This window comes from Carcharhinus amblyrhynchos, chromosome 23 (genome assembly GCF_965287045.1).
Source record: "Carcharhinus amblyrhynchos chromosome 23, sCarAmb.v2.hapA, whole genome shotgun sequence".
NCBI classification, from domain to species: domain Eukaryota; kingdom Metazoa; phylum Chordata; class Chondrichthyes; order Carcharhiniformes; family Carcharhinidae; genus Carcharhinus; species Carcharhinus amblyrhynchos.
In genome coordinates, this window is record NC_137346.1 from 2,748,666 (window position 1) to 2,765,892 (window position 17,227).

General features: G+C 42.7%; 1 protein-coding gene across 1 annotated transcript in view; it reads right to left on the reverse strand.

Moving 5' to 3' along the window:
• The window catches only part of spag5 (sperm associated antigen 5), a 42,756-nt gene that overhangs the window by 10,112 nt on the left and 15,417 nt on the right, over positions 1 to 17,227 (reverse strand). Inside the window, exons 6-14 of the mRNA XM_080210525.1 lie at positions 10,395 to 10,488; positions 8,708 to 8,855; positions 8,531 to 8,593; positions 7,886 to 8,048; positions 5,972 to 6,084; positions 5,101 to 5,275; positions 2,231 to 2,330; positions 730 to 813; positions 473 to 556 (exon numbers count right to left, since the gene is read on the reverse strand). Of these exons, the coding sequence (XP_080066651.1) occupies positions 473 to 556; positions 730 to 813; positions 2,231 to 2,330; positions 5,101 to 5,275; positions 5,972 to 6,084; positions 7,886 to 8,048; positions 8,531 to 8,593; positions 8,708 to 8,855; positions 10,395 to 10,488 (1,024 nt within the window). The remainder of the gene's footprint in view (positions 1 to 472; positions 557 to 729; positions 814 to 2,230; positions 2,331 to 5,100; positions 5,276 to 5,971; positions 6,085 to 7,885; positions 8,049 to 8,530; positions 8,594 to 8,707; positions 8,856 to 10,394; positions 10,489 to 17,227) is intronic.

Consider the following 17,227-nt stretch of genomic DNA (forward strand, 5'->3'; position numbering starts at 1 on the left):
ACTGAAACCAACTCCCCAAAAAGGATAAAACAGGATGTTTCAATGGATTCAAAACTTGGCCAACTTGGGGACATGTGCCAACACAAAGTGCAGTCACAGCATCATGGTATTAAATGCAAGCATCCTCAGACCGTCCACTGAAATCTCAGCACCATATTCGCAAATAATAGTTCATATCAAAACCCTCCTCATCCCAATGGAGAGCTGCTGGGGTTAGCAGGTGGTAAAGTCCTTGAAACTGCAATCCTGTATAAAGGTCCTATCTGGCTTGCCATGGTCATTTGATCTCTGCAATGATACAGGCTCGGGCAGCCATGTTACAATCTGATTTCATAAAGATGTTGCAGTAGAAGTAATGCACTCTGAATTCATAACAAACCCAGAGGAAAGAGGAGCCTGTTCCACTGCTCAGAACCTGTCAGTCCATTCATCATATTAATGTCATAGCGAAAAAACTGTAGCAACAACTCACCTGTTTTCTTGGAAGTTATGGGCTCAACTCTCTTGAAAGCACCATGGCAGCTTCCAATGTCAAGAGGAGCTTCTTCATTCCGTTCTGCAAATACAGACACAGGCTCTTAGCTTTACAACAGCAGATCATACCGTTACAGAGCAGCAATGGAAAAGAGGCTTTTACAGAAGGGACAAGCCAATGAAGCAGAGGTTTGAGGGGGGAAATTCCAGGAGGATGCTGCTGCAATGGTTGGTAACTTTGTGCCAGCATTTTACCTGGTGGATTCAGCATTGTTGGCCCAATGGGAACAAAGGCACTCTGGTCACTCCTGATGTCACACAGACTCGCTTCCTGATGCTCTATAAAAAAAATTAGAAAGAAAAAGATTAATCACAGCAATGCCGTAACCAGTTCCATCACAACACAAAGCTGTTTTCAAACACACCTAAACTGCTGCCTTATCATGGGATACAGTTCCACTATTAACCTCTGCTTTCACTGGCCATGCCCCATGTGGGAACCTAGGCAGTTGAACATTGGGAAACTGCCTGACTGCAAAACAAGGTCACTGCCATCAACTGTGATAGCTGATCCACTTGGACAGAGAGAAAGATGATAAAGGAACGACCACATCAACAGTAGCCATTTACTGACCACCACATAGTGGAAGGAGGTGGCAGAAAAAATATGCAGACAAACTAGGGAGTCAAGTAAATACAAAACAAAATATTAATCATGGGGTATTTTAATTACCCTGATATTAAATTGGACAGAAAAAATGGGAAAAGGCAAAAGGGAACACAGTACCTACAATATCCAGCAGAGGCAGCAGTGAAACTTCACTGAGGTGCATTCTGAGAGCAGTCAGTGCAGTCACATCTACTAAAAAGTGGGAAGTGGAAGAACTGGTGTCAAGGAGCAGTTCAGCCCAAAACTCGACATTAGTGTTTCCCCCCGCCTCCCCCAACCAAAAAAAAGGACACAGATCAGAAAATGCCACGAGACCAATGGATATAGCTGATTAGTGAGTAAGTCCTGGTGGGTACTCCCAAACCATATTGAATTGAAACTCATTGTTTAGGCAAGGGTAGGGAATTATTGGCTTTAATTATTCTTTTTTATTCTTAAGGTTTTTAAACTTGAAGGGTTTAGCCATGGCAGGAGAGCTCAAAGCTGTGGTTTGCTCTTCTTGCTCCATGTGGGAGGCTAGGCACACTTCCAGTGCCCAGAGCCAGCATGTGTGCAGGAAGTGTGTACAGCTGCAGCTCCTGGAAGCATGAGTTTTGGAGCTGAAACGACAGCTGGGGGCACTATGGAGCATCCGTGAGTCTGAGACTTCTTACTGTGTTTACCCCAGTCCAATGCTGGCATCTCCACATCATGACCTCCCTTATGTCCAGAGAGGAATTGAATTCTTGGTGCAAGACCTCATCCCTCTTTCTATTTATGCCATTGGTACTAACATGTACCATGACCTCTGCCTTATCACCCTCCCCCTTCAGAATGCCCTGTAGCTGTTCAGTGACATCCAGGACCAGCAAACTATTGGAAGATAATCTCATTGATGAGCTGCAGGTCAATGTCCGCTCGTACACTCTCAATGACACTGGTTAGGATTTTGTTTTACTCTGCACTGAGGACGCTGAGAAAAGACTTGAATCCTTACAAGAGATCGTCATCTCCTCAGGCTGGGCAAGAATCAAATCCAGAAAAAGAGCAGCGGCGTCGCCCAACCTTGAACCCCGATCAGTTTCCACCCTCCTGCCATAGATTTACCTTTGCTGGACTGGGCAGCCTCCTGCGTTGTCTTTGCTTCTTCCACTGTTTGGGATTCAGGGGGCAGTTGGTCAGTTCCAGCGACTGCCACTGGATAATTCTTGAGTAGACAAAGTACCAAAAATCTCAGAAATTTCAGCCACCATATAAATACCAAAAATAAATAATGAAAAACTTCACAGATCTTTCCCAACACCCCCCACACAGGCCAGTTTCTCCCCCATTCCCTTCCCAGACCCAGGAATCCCCCTCCCTAGACCCTTTAGTCTGCTGTTTAGAGTTGATGCAATATTAAACCATGGTCACCCTGCCCTCCCAGGTGAATGTCAAAGATTCCATCTCACCAATGGGTGAAAAGCAGGTCAGTCACTAACTCAGTACTCTGCAAAAGTTGGTCCATATATTTCCTACATTGCTGGCACATCCTGAGCCAGCAAAGCACTGTGGGGATCGAGGTTGTGAAAGGTACTATATAAATGGAAATTCTTTCATCTCAACCAATTATGATTGCTCATTTTTGACCTCCTTTAACCTTTTAAAGTTTATATACTAATCACAAGTAAGGCTTATCTTAACACTGCAATTAAGTTGTTGTGAAATTCCCTCAGTCGCCACACTCCGGCGCCTGTTCAGGTCAACCTTGAAGTAGCCTAAGCAATTCGTTATCTTCCAAATTATATTATAACCTTATAGAATCATGGAATTTACAGCATGGAGACAGGCCCTTTGGCCCAATTGGTCCATGATGACCAAAAGGCCCATCTAAGCTAACCCTATTTGCCAGCATTTCGTCCATATCCCTCTAAACCTTTCCTACCCATATGTCCGTCCAAATGCCTTGTAAATATTGTCAATGTCCCTCCCTCAGCCACTTCCTCCTTCAGCTCATTCCACACACATATCACCCTGTGTAAAAACATTGCTCCTCAGATTCCCATTAATTCTTTCCCCTCTTAATTTAAACCTATGCCGTCTAGTTCTCAATTCCCCAACCCTGGGAAAAAGACTGAGTGCACTCACCCTATCCATGCTTCTCATAAACTTATACACCTCTGTAAAATCACCCCTCAGTCTCCTATGCTCCAGAGAAAAAAGTCCTAGCCTATCCAATCTCTCCCTTTAACTCAGTCCCTTGAGTCCTGCAACATCCTTGTAGATTTCTTCTGCACTCTCTCCAGTTTAATAATATCTTTCCTATAGAAAGGTGACCAAAATGGAACACAATACTCTCGTGTCAAATAAAATGGAGGATAGCGATAGAAAGACATGTTTCAAGGGCCATAACTGATGCAGAAAAGACACTCAAAAATCAAGTAAGAGGGCCTGGCTGTGGTCCTTGGAATAAAGAAATTCCACCAGAACGTTTATGGACAACATGTTAGGCTTATTTCAAGAAGAAAAAGCCAGCCATCCAATCGCTTCTGCAAGTATGCAATTTAGGGCTTTATTGGTGGCCACTTAGAAATATATCTTCCAACACAGACCAAGGAAACAAATATCAAATGCAAATATTTTGAGTTCACTCCCACTGCCAGAAGGTACACTGTTCCTACATGTGCCACAAGAAATCTCCTGCCCTTGAACTTCCTTGACATATTACCCATGTTGTCTGATCTAATACTGGACTCAGAAGGCTCTAGACTTAAGCACATAATTCTTCACGGCTGGTGTTACCAGAGATTATTTGAGTAGCTAAAACCTTTTCAAATAAGGAACCTGCATACAACAATCTAATAACAAGTCCCATAAACTCAAAGTATTTATCTCAGTTACTGCCAATAATATTGGGGATTTGGTTTGAATGTACTGGGGGAGAAGGTGGTCGTGTGAGCTTTAATGAATGTCAGTGCAGACAGGGCTGGTAACTTGGGATAGTTCAGCAATTATTGCAGCTATTAATCAGGTTAATTCAATTGCACAACTGTGCCAATAACTCTCAGCTGCCTCCAGACTAACTGTTTATCTTTCCTTTGCTCCTCTGAAAAGGGCTACAGTTCCATAAGTTGTGAACATAGACAATGAGCATTAATAGACTCTGGAGGACATTACAGCCAAGCTAATGGGTAAATCTGTACTTCTTCCTCAAGGGTCACTGGACAGTTCACAAATTAATTTAATCTAGACAACAACAGCTTGCATTTATATAACACCTTTAAAATTGTTAAAAATCCCAAGGCATTTTGCGGGAACATAATTAGTCAAAATTTGATATTGAACCTCATAAGGAGATATTAGGACAAATGACTAAAGAGTTGATCAGAGTTAGGAGGAAAGAGAGAGATTTAGGGAAGGCGCTCCAGGGTTTAAAGCTCAGGCACTTGAAAGCAAGTCCAGGAATGGTGGAACAATTGAAATGGGGAATGCTGAAGAGACTAATTTACAGGAATGCAGAGTTCTGAGATTTGTAGGAAGGTAAAACGTTAGATGTAGAGAGGGGCAAGGGCACAGAGAATGAGTGCTTTAAAAATCTAGGTGCTGCTGGACCAGGAGCCAGTGTTAGTCTGTGAACATGGATGATTGCTGAACGTGGTGTGAGATAGGTCAGAGACAGCAGAGTTTTCAGGTGGGAAACAGGAAGTTGGTCAGGACTACGTTAGAGGCATCAAGACTTGGACGAGGGTTCCAGCTGCATACAAGCTGAGATAGAAACTGAGACAGACAATGTTACAGCAGTGAAATAAGTGGGTTTGTTGACAGGGAGAATGATGAGCACACCAAGGTGATACCCAAATGCTGTAATTTTCCAGAGATTCACTGGGCAGTGATCGGCACAATGATCTGTGTCACAGATTGGGATATTGAGAACCCCACCGCCTCGTGAGCCAGGGAGGCAGAGATTGGTGAAGATTCTGTGCAACACCTGGACTCACCTGCTGCCAGTTCTTTATTGTTGCTCCAGCTGATTTGATAACATCTTGCATTTGACTTTTCAGAGCAGAGATCTTGACTGTGGCCTCGTTCATCTGCTGCCCCATCTCCAGCAACATCTCTCGCGCATCTTTCTTTACTGTATCCAGATTCCTTTGGCACTGGTCACAACGAATGCTGATTGAACATAAACAGTATTACTGTGTAGCAATGAGAATTTTACAAGACTGGGAGCAGCAAGTCTCTCAGTCCATGCCAGGGGAGAATCGGAGTTCCATCACAGCAAAGGTCACCCCAAATGCCAGGTCTTGGTTCAAAGACCTTTTACTCCCGGTCAACGGATCTCCACGTCTCCCTTTACTTTAGGCCCACTTTTAGTTTCTTTCAGCTGAAGTCGCAGCCTATAACCATTGATCTGACACATACTGAGATTCTCCCCTCATTTAAATTGCACATCACTTCACCCCGTCTCAGCTCTGTAACCATCTTCTCCAGCCATCTGTCTGGCTCTCATCAATCTTCCCATTCCTTCTGCCAACCCTCCAATCACTGTACCAGTGAGTCTGTACTTTTACCTCTCCTTACCTTTGCTGCACCTCATAACTCACACACAGGGGCTTCTCAGTCACTGCCACTCACTCAATCAGCATTCACCCTTCCCCAGAATGGTTTTTGCTCAGCAAGTTTCTATAGAATACAAATAGCTGCTTCACACTATCACTGTGGAATGGCGTTTAAATAAAAAACCTAAGATCAAAGAATTCTATCCATTTGACTCATTCTTTCTGACTCTCAGACTCCAGGCAGAGACACACGCATGCTTTGCTGTGGGTGAGGGTGGGGGTCAGGGAGGGTGTCAGTCCTCTCACTCACCGCAGCTCCTCACATTCCAGGTTGCGATCGTGCAGGGTACGGACTTGTTCACCAAGCTGCCCCTCCATCTCTAGCAAGTGCTCACGGGCCACCTTCAGCTCCTGCTCCATAAACTGACACAAGAAAACAGAACAACAGGATATTCAAAGGTACACATTCAGAGGGAGGAAGACTGATCAGAACAAGCCTGTGAGATCACTCTGGTGGGGAAACCAGTGCAGAGATCCTGGCTCAGCAAGATAGACACTTTACCTCAGTCCACGTGCACAAAGAATTACAGAAATGAACTGTGCCGAAGGCATTTGGCCTGTTATGCCTGTGCTGTCTCTTTGAAAGAGCAATTGAGTTTAGTCCTACACCTTTTTAAAATTACTAAAGGAATCCACTTCCACCAGATCCTGAAAACTTGAAGAAAAAAAATCTCATCTACTATAGAATTATTTGCCAGTTGAGTGGTGTGATGGTAGAAGGTGGTGCCACAGTTAGTGGACAATGGAAGGATGCAGTAAGTCAATGGAGAGATCAGAAGGCACAAGTCCAATGTGGGGCTGAAGGTCACAGAGGGATGCTGAAACAAGGCAGTGGAGGGACTGATAAACAAGCAATACGACTGGATAAATCAGTGCTCTGTGGAAGCCCGGGAGACGGGAAAGACAAGAGCAGCACCTAATAGGAGATAAAGAATGCAGTTGACCTTGTGCAAGGTGGAGTTTGATACAGAGAACAAAAGCAAGTCTGTCAGTGGCACAGAAAAGGATTTCAGCAACAATGACTTTTAAACAACAGGTAGAAAGCTGAGCACAAAAGCGTTTATCCACTGCCATCGAGGTGGTGTGAACCAGGCCACAGTCTTTGCACTTTGAGCTAGTTGAACAAGGGATGTTTGAAGGGGCCGAGAGTTTCTAAAAGCTCATCAGTGCCAATAATTGGAGCATAACCCAATTTCCCGGGAGAAGCTCCAGAGATTCAGCCAATCGCTCTGGATTGCAATCCAGAAGTAGGTCAGTCTAAAAATGGCAGGAGTTCATCTCAAAGGACATGGGGATGGGGGAGCAGGGAAGATGCTGATTAGCCCCGCTAAAGGTTTGTAATCTCTTGGCATTTTAGTCAAATTACAAAAGAACAAAATTGAGAATCAAACAGGAGAACCAAAGAAAATGGAAATCAGCAGAAAGTAAAATCAGGGAATCTGCAGGGTCTAGATAAGGAATCAGAGATACAAGTGCTCAGATTTAATCAGTACTGGGGAGGTGGGAGGTGGGGGTAGGGAAGAAGAAACACTCTTCATCGAGTCAAAGGGCAGGATTTTCAGACCATTCTTGCTCCAAGATTGGAAAATCCTGCCCAAGGTCAACATGCCTTTGCATGGTCTGGGTCCCACCCAGTACGATTCTCATGGTGGGTGGAACAGGAAGATTCTGCCCAGAGAGTCATTATGTCAGAGAAAGAAGCCATTTAGCCCATCAAATCCATACTGGCTCACCAGACCAATCCAAATCAGTCCCATTGCCCTGCATTTGAGCATCCTTCATAAAATATTTACCCACCTGTTACTGCAGCTGTTCCACGAGTCAAATTCTGGAGTCCTCAGGATCTCTGGACCAGGGCTAGGTTCCCACACCCACTACCTCTCTGACCAGGCAACCCCCTCGACCCAATCAATGCCACCGACCAGGAACCATTCCTCAAATATCTTAAATGTGCTGCTCACCACCCTCCTTTTGTAAGTGCTTCACAGTTCAGTCCTGTCTCACTTCCGCAGGCCCACAGCGAGGGGTCAGGCATTAACTGGTCTCACAGCTCAACTGCCCTGAGCCCGATTCTTCACACCACTACTGGTATTTAATGAACTGTATATCTGCCTTCCCGTGCAACCCATAATCTTTCATCACTTTGAGGCTGTTTATCACTTACTTTGTTATAGTCTGAGATCAATGCAGCTTCAGCCCGGGTGTCAAAGAGTTCTTGTAGCTCCACGTCTTTAAGTGCCAGTGCCTTGGTTAGGCGGACGACTTCAGCCTGAGACAATGCCCTATCTTCCTTCTCCTGTTGCAGTTTATTCAGAGCCTCCTCCAGACTGAGGGAAAAACACACACCTGTTAAGTTATAAATCAATAAAAAGCAGAAAAGATGACTACAGTATTGAACCTGCTCCTTATTCCAGATTAATAACGTCAAGTTTAATTTTACAATTGACTCCCAGTCTCAGTTTTTTGTGGAAGGGACATCCAGATTTCCGCTTCGCATATGTGAAGAATGCTTTCTGACATAAACCCTCTGGCCTACATGTGACTCCAGACCCACAGAAATGTGGCTGACTCTTAACTGCCCTCAGCGATGGGCAATAAATGCTGGCACAGCCAACAATGCCCACATCCCATAAATGAATAAATTAGAAGAGTTTCAAAGACTGAGGACCTTCAGGAAAAAATTCTCCATATCCATCTTAAACAGGTGAGCCCTTATTTTTAAACAGCGAGCCCTAATTTCAGATTCTGAGCCAATGAAGCAGTGACTTACATAGGAACTATACATACCAACCATTCTGCACGTTATTACCTTTGTACGTTCTCCCTTAGACTGTCTGTCAGGTTCTTATTCTGTGCTTCGCAGGTCTGCAACCTAGAACAGGGTGGGGAAGTCATATTCACAGTTATAGCTATGAATATTTACTGCTGCATTATCGAATCAAAAAGGCAAACATGCAACTGCATCATGGCGACAAAGCTGACTCACTTCTCTGTCCTTTCAGCTAGTGCCGCATCTGAGAGTTTCAGTGAGGCCTCTACGGTAGCCAGCTCCACAAAGTATCGGCTATTCTCCTTCATCAGCTTGTCTCGTTCTTCCTCCACTTTGGTTAGCTGTTTGGTCATGGTTTCCAGCCCTGAAATGGGTATCAGAGCGTTAACTACTCAGTGGTTTGCAATGGATTCTCTCTCCGATGTCTAGTAATGAGAGATACTGAGACAATGAGTCAATGTCCAACGCTCACCATGTGATGCCCAGTTTACTACCTGGATAAAGCAGGGAGCTATATCTGTATAGCACCCATAAGGGTGGGAGGGATGCAGGAGGGGAAAATTGATTGTTTGCAATAGGTGGATCTTAAGGCAATGAACTTACTCCATGTTTCACACCCAACAGTTTGCATTTCCACTGAAGTCACAGAAAATAATGGAGTCAACTTAAGATTCCACTTGATGACAATCATTCTGCGCTATGGCCAAAAGAGAATTCTACTGCCATCATGTGCTCAACCCAAAAACTTTTCACCACCAGTGACATAAAGAGGTGAACATGCCAACCATTTGACACACAGCAAAATCTCAGAGAGCGACAGAAATGAACAGCCAATTAACTGCTGCTCTGCACAGGATTGGTTGGTGCATTCAGTCCATCATGTCTGCACCAGGTCCAAACAAGCCTTATGACTTAGTGCCATTGCCCTGCCATTTTCCCAGACCCCTGCACATTGTTTCAAAGCCCTATCGAACACTTCGATTGAACCTGCCTCCACCACACTTCCAGGCAGTATATTCCAGATAACCACTCTCTGTGAGAAAAACATTATTTCTCGCATCACATTTGTCTCTTTTGCAAATCACTGTCAATCTATGCCCTTTCATTCTTGATCTTTTTTGCAAGTGGGAACAGTTTCTCCCTATCTACTCTGTCCAGCCCTCTTGTGATTTTGAGCATCTCTATCCAATCTCCTTCTCTAAGGAAAACAATCCCAACCTCTCCAATCTATCCTCAGAACTGAAGTTTCTTATCCCTGGGACCATTCTTGTAAACCTCTTCTGCACTCTCTCACATCCTTCCTACAGTGCGGCACCCAGAACTGTACAGTCTGGTTTTAAATAGTTTTATTTATAAATTCCACATAACCTCCTTGCTCCTGTATTCTGTGCCCCTATTAATAAAGCCCAGAATATATATACACAATATGGATATGACCATGGAATAGTTCACATGCATCAGAAGACAAATCATCGGTTTAATGCCTCATTTGAGAAACTGCACCTGGGGTAGTGTAGCATTCCCTCAGTACTGCCTTTCATCCAAACTGGATATCTACCCAGTAGATGGACAAGGGCAGCATATGCATGGGAACACCACTATCAGCAAGTTCCCCTTCAAACCACACACCATCCTGACTTGGAAATAGATCACCATTCCTTCACTGTCCTGGAATTCCCTCCCTAACAGCACAGCAGGTGTACTTACACCCCATGTAGTTCAGAAAAGCAGCTCATCACAACCTTTTCATGAGCAATTAGGGATGGGTAATTCAATGCTGGCCTAGCCAGTGACATCCGCATTCCATGAACAATATTTTTTTTAAAAATTAAGTTTCGAATTGCGAGTGGGATTCGAACCCAAAATGCTGCGACTCGAAAGCTGTCACCATTTCCCAACCTACCAGATTTCAGCTGCAAGTTCTCACAGTCTAACCGTTTAACTTTGTCCAGCGAATCGTGGAGTTCGTAGGCAGTTTGTTCCAACTCCTGTTGCATCTGGACCACAAAAACATACATTTACAAACTGCACTTTTGAATGCAAGCCAGGGCATTAAATCAAGGAGATGATGGTATAAGGCATCAATCCTAACAGACCCATGTAGGGAAGATGCTTTGTGGGTTCATTCCCTGAGTCCTAGCCCAAATTAAAAGATCCTGATGGAGGAGGTTGTCTATATTGCCAGAGGAGATGCTGCAGAACAGGAAAGATCCCAGCACTGACATTAAAAATAGATTAAAACCACCTCAGACACAGGGTGGTGCCAGAGGGCTGGAGAATTGCACCCTAAGGGTGCAGAGATGAGCCCAGAATCAGCAACAAGCTAGTTTGACTAATCTCTCAAGAAAACTTGTCAAAATAATAATCCAGAAAAAATTGTCACTTCAGCAAATGTGGTTAATTAAAGAAAACCAGCACAGGTTTAAGGGAAAATAATGTTTACCTTGCTGGAGTTTGATGAGGTAACAGAGAGGGTTGATGTGGGAAATGTTGTTGATGTAGTTGATATGGACTTCCAAAAGGCATTTGACAAGGTGCCACACAACAGACTTGAGAAAGGTTAAAGCTCATGGAATGAAAGGAGCAACATCAATACGCATAAAATTGGCCAAGTGATAAGGAAATAGTAGTGATTAATGGTTGCTTTTTGGATTGGAGAAAGGGTTGTAGGGGAGTTACCTAACCCAGACCCCTATTTTTCCCGATACATATTCATGTCCTAGACTTTGGTATACAAGTTCAAAATTTGCAGATGATATAAAACTTGAAAGCATCATGAACTTTGAGCAGGATAGTTTAGAACTTCAAAAGGACAGTGAAAGTTGGTGGAACAGGCAGACAAGTGGCAGATGAAATTCAAGGCAATAAATTGTGAAGTGAATTATTTAGTAGGAAGAATGAGAGCAGGCAATATAAAAAGTACATTTGTGAAGTTAATGCAGGAGTAGAACGACAGATCCAACAGTATATGTAGAAGAATCACTGCAGGTGGCAGGACAGGTTGAGAAAGTGGTTAATAAAGGCATTATGGGATCTGAGCTTCACTAACAGGCAGAGTCAAAAGCAAGGAAGTTATGTTAAACTTGTAAAAAAAACACTGGTTCAGCCTCAATTGAAGCATTGTGCCCAGTTCTAGATATCGCACCATTGGAACGATGTGAAGGTGTTAGAAGGGATGCAGGAAAGATTCATGAGAATGGTTCATATGATCATAGGAAAAAGACTAGGTCTTTGACTCTCAAGTCTGCTCTGCCTTCAATTCATCGTTGATTTCTACCTCAATACCATTTTCCCACGTTATCCCCATATCCCTTGACATCTTTAATATCTAGAAAGTTATAATCTGTCTTTAATATGCTTGATTGACCCTCCACAGCTCTCGGATAGAAAATTCCAAAGATCCAACAACCTGAATAAACAAATTTCTTTTTCTCAGTCCAAAGTAGGCCGACCCCTTATTAGAATCATAGAAACACTACAGTGCAGAAAGGTGTCATTTGGCCCATCGAGTCTGCATTGACCACAATCCCACCCAGGCCCCAACCCTATATCCCTACGTATTTACCCACGAATCCCTCTAACCTACACATCTCAGGACACTAAGGGGCAATTTTAGCACAGGCAATCAACCTAATCCGCACATCTTTGGACTGTGGGAGGAAACTGGAGCACCTGGAGGAAACCCACACAGACACAAGGAGAATGTGCAAACTGCACAGACAGTGACCCAAGCCAGGAATCAAACCAGGTCCCTGGAGCTGTGAAGCAGCAGTGCTAACCACTGCGCTACCTCACTGCCCTGGTCCGAGACCCCCACAGCCAGGAGAACATTCTTTCTGCATCTACCCTGTCAAGCCCCTTGTCGACAAAATGAAGGAGATAATCACTGATTTTAGGAAGCATAGTGGAGGACATGCCTCTGTCTACATCAATAGGGACAAAGTGGAAATTGTCTAGGGCTTTAAGTTTCTAAGTGTCTAGATCACCAATAACCTGTCCTGGTCCCTCCACGTCGATGCAATAGTTAAGAAAGCTCAACCATGCCTCTACTTTCTCAGGTTAAGGAAATTTGGTATGTCTGCTACAAATCTCACCAACGTTTACAGATGCACCATGTGAATTTTATACACTGAATTCCATTCACTTTGAGATAATTCTCAAACTCTTGTGAACTAAACTGAGAACCATCACTAACAATCTATTCTGGTTTATCAAGTCTTGCGAAAACTTGATAAAGTTTTTCGATGTTCAGTTTGGAATAAACCTCTGGCCACTTTGAGTGAGCATCAATTATGATTAATAACATGCAATCCTCAAACGGACCAGCAAAATTACCTACAATCATTGCCGTGGCATCTTAAGACTCTCAAGGGTGTAAAGAGACAACAGTGGTGTATTTCTTATTTGTGCACAGGATTGACACTGTCCCACTTTTTCTTCAATTGGAGCATCTAGATCTGGCCGCCAAAAATAACCACATGTTAATTCCTTCATTCAGACTATATCAGGATATCCTTCATGCAGTTGTACAAGAACTCCTCCACACAGACTAGGAGGAATGATCACTCAGATTCCGCTCAATAGACAACTACCTTCAACAGTCAACTCAAGCTTTTTTGACACGTGGTTTCAAATCAGGAAATTGAAAATGTGTTCCAGCTATCATTCCTTTTAACACCATATCCATCACCTTCCCCATCATGAGATCATTTCTAGAATGTCTCTGAACTGGAGAAGCTATCATAGCCAAATTATCTACTAGCAAAAAATAATACTGGCAAAACTAGTGGGTGAATGTCTGCTCAATAGGTAAACACAAATGTGATAATGCATCAGCATTAGTGTGGCACACTGATTGACGATACTTTAAATAGTTAGAATGTGCAGATAAGATCAGTGACCATCTTTGCAATCAACTCACAGCCAAGAACGGTAATGACTTTATGTGGCCCAAAAATAATAAAGGGTCGATGATCAATCAATAGTGAAATGATGATCATTTCAGTAACGTAGAAACATTTGTCCACCAACAATTGTACTCAATGCTTCTTCTTCTAGAAGAGTATAGTGTGATTCAGCACTAATCAGAGTACGCAAATCAAAAGCTATTAGCCATTCTTCTCCTTAAAGCATAATGTGAAATGACTGTCCCTACTCCATAAGGTGAAGCATCACAAGCAACAATGATAGCTTCAGATTAAAACAAACCGATACTCCAGACTTCTGTATTTTTAACATCCTTCTCGGCTCTCTCACGTTGTCCAGTGACATGGCTGTTTCACACAGACTAAATTATACAATGGCTTCAATAATGCCGCTAAATTCAGATCAAATTTAGCGTAATAATATATGAATCTTAGAAAGGACTTCTATTGTGTCACATTCTTCAGAATTGGTGCTTCTGAAATAGCGTCCATTTTTAGATAGTTTACGTCTACCTTTACTATCAATAACATGATCCAAATACTGGACTGATGTCTGGAAAATGTCACACTTTTCTTTATATGCAGACCACGTGCTTGATTATGCTGCTTCTATTCACTGGACCCTGTATTTAGAATATCATCCAGGTAACACTGTATACCAGAGAGACCACTTAAAATCTGATCCATCATTCTTTAGAATAGGGCGGGTGCAGATATTATTCCAAAAGGCAATCTTTTGTAACAAAAAAGACCTTTATGAGTCACGATGGTAAGCAATGGTTGTGATTCAGCAGCTACACTCATCTTTAAATATGCTTACAAAACATCAATTTTGCTGAATTTCTGCCCACCTAATAACCCAGCAAACAAATCGTCAATTAAAAAGGAAGTGGGTATTGATCATCAAGGGAAGCTGATCTAGCCCAACAAGCTTTTGCAATGTGACCCATTTTGGCACACTTATTGTATTGATCTTAGCTTCAGCATTCACTCACTGAATGGCCCATGTTGCTGTTTTGACTTCTTGTGGATCTTCATTTCTGCACCAAAATGTGAAGCCTCTTTAACAGCCAGTTCCATCAACACTACGATTTCTCCTGCATTCTTTACAGTGAAAGCACATTCAGTAAGCAATGTTCTTTGGATAGTCTCATTTTGGCGATTACTTGACCTTGAAGAGTATCTTCTAATGACTCATCAAACTCAATGTTGTGCCATCCTTTTTAAAGTTGCCACAAACTGAGCAATGCTTTCACCATCCACTTGATTCCTTCAGTGGAACCTGAACTGATCTGTGATGATCGGTGGCATTGGACAGTAATGCTCAAGGATCTTTGTCAAGTCATCATAAATTTTGGTTCCTGGCTTTGCTGGATAAACCAAACTCCAGAGCAAATTAAAGGTTTCACTTCCTATTTTAATAAGGAAAGCTAATATAAGCTTCTTATTTCCAATTTTTTTTCGTTTCGACAGAAAACACTCTGAATAGGAAGTCCATGATTCATTTTCTTCATTGACCTGCCATTTTCCTCACAGGCATTAGCGACTCGAGACTGCTCAGTATATATATATTTTTAAAACTGTCTTCCCTTTTCATCCTCAAACCTTTGACAGGTATCTTTCTTATAAATGGCCATAGCCATACAGCAGAGCATCCTTTTTTTTCAAATATGCCAGATACAGTCTGGAATCTTCCCCTTCTGATTCTGAAAAAACCCTCAAAACCACACACAGCTTTATTCCAACATGGCTTTCTTCACTGGTAATTCAATGCTGTTGTTGCTTGGCCCCAGCCTTCGAATACTCGAAGCACAAGGACCCGTATTGTTTTTCCTTTGATATTCTCAATAAAACAAAATCCTGACTTGTCAATTTATTTTGTAATGTCGGAACTATATTTGCAGAACTATAAATCATTACTTATTCTAGGCAGTCTTGCCTGTACAACTAAAAGTAAAACAGCAGTCTCTCAACACCCTAATGACATCATCAACAAATCCTACAACCAGTTCAAAATAACAGAACACATTCCAGGAATTTGTCTGCCATGGCATACTGCTCATTAGGATTATCAGGTCACCCAGTTTGTGTTTAAATTGCAAGTCTATCCTTGTTACTTGCACCTCCAATTCCCTGATTTATACTCAGCCCAATCAAATTATTACTGTTTGATAGCCTATAAAACAACTTACAATAAAGTTTGATGCCCAATGCTGTGTCTTTGCTCCACCCAAACAGAATTGAAATTTTGGTCTTTAGATCTCATCCTTCATTAGCTGTGCTCCTCACTTCCTTATTGCCCATCCTTCCTAAATATTAAATACCCTTGATCATTCAGTTCCTAGCATTGGTCTCTCTGTAGATAAATGCGAGGTGATGCATTTTAGTAGACTGAACCAGGGCAGGACTTACTCAGTTAATGGTAGGGCGTTGGGGAGAGTTACAGAATAGAGAGCTCTCAGGGTACAGGTTCATAGCTCCTTGAAAGTGGAGTCACAGGTGAACAGGATGGTGAAGGCGGCATTCGGCATGCTTGGTTTCATCTGTCAGAACACTGAATACAGGAGTTGGGACGTCTTGTTGAAGTTGTACAAGACATTGGCAAGGCCACACTTGGAATACCGTGTGCAATTCTGGTCATCCTGTTATAGAAAAGGATTATTAAACTAGAAAGAGTGCAGAAAAGATTTACGAGGATGCTACCAGGACTTGATGAATTAAGTTATAAGGAGAAGCTGGATAGACTGGGACTTTTTCCTCTGGAGAGTAGGAGGCTGAGGGGTGATCTTATAGAGGTCTACAAAATAATGAAGGGCATAAATCAGCTAGTCAACATCTTTTCCCAAAGATAGGGGTGTCTAAAACTAGAGGGCATAGGTTTAAGATGAGAGGGGAGAGATACAAAAGTGTCCAGAGGGTGGTGAGTGTCTGGAACAAGCTGCCAGAGGCAGCAGTAGAGGCAGATACAATTTTGTCTTTTAAAAAGCATTTAGGTAGTTACATGGGTAAGATGGGTATAGAGGGTTATGGCCAAATGTGGGCAACTGGGATTAGCATCAGGGTTTTAAAAAAAAAGGGCGGCATGGACAAGTTGGATCGAAGGACCTGTTTCCATGCTGTAAACCTCTATGACATCTCTGTAATGGCAATTAGATCATACCCATTTAATTCCATTTGTGCCATCAATTCATCTCTGTACATTCAGGAAGAGTGCCTTTCATTCGATCTTTGTTATTTAGCAACCTTTCACCTTATCTATTCATGCAAAGTTCATTCACTTCCAGATACACTCGGATGATCAATTCCCATCTTGATACCTTGCCTTCTCTCTCACATCTTTCTCTCACTTGATTCTGACAGGTATGAGGGACTTTAGTTATGTAGACAGAAGATGGGATTGTTCTTTTCAGAGAAGAGAAGTTGAGAGGAGATTTGATAGAGGCATTCAAAATCATGAGGGATCTTGACATAGTGGACAGGGAGGAACTGTTCCCATCGGTGGAAGGATTGAGAACCTAAGGGCACAGATTTAAGATAATTGCAAAAGCAATTGCAACCCTCATGCAGCGAGTGGTTAGGATTTGGAATGCACTGGCTGAGTTAGTGATGGACGAACATTCAATCGAGGCATTCCAGAGCAAGTTAGATTATCAAAAAAGGAAGAAATTGCAGGACTAGGAAGAGAAAGGTGGGGAATGACACTGTGAATTACTCCTTCAGAAAGCCAGTATAGATATGATGGGCTGGATAGCCTCCTTCAGTGTTATATCATGCAGCGGTTACAGCAAAGGTCAAATTAAGGCTACAATGA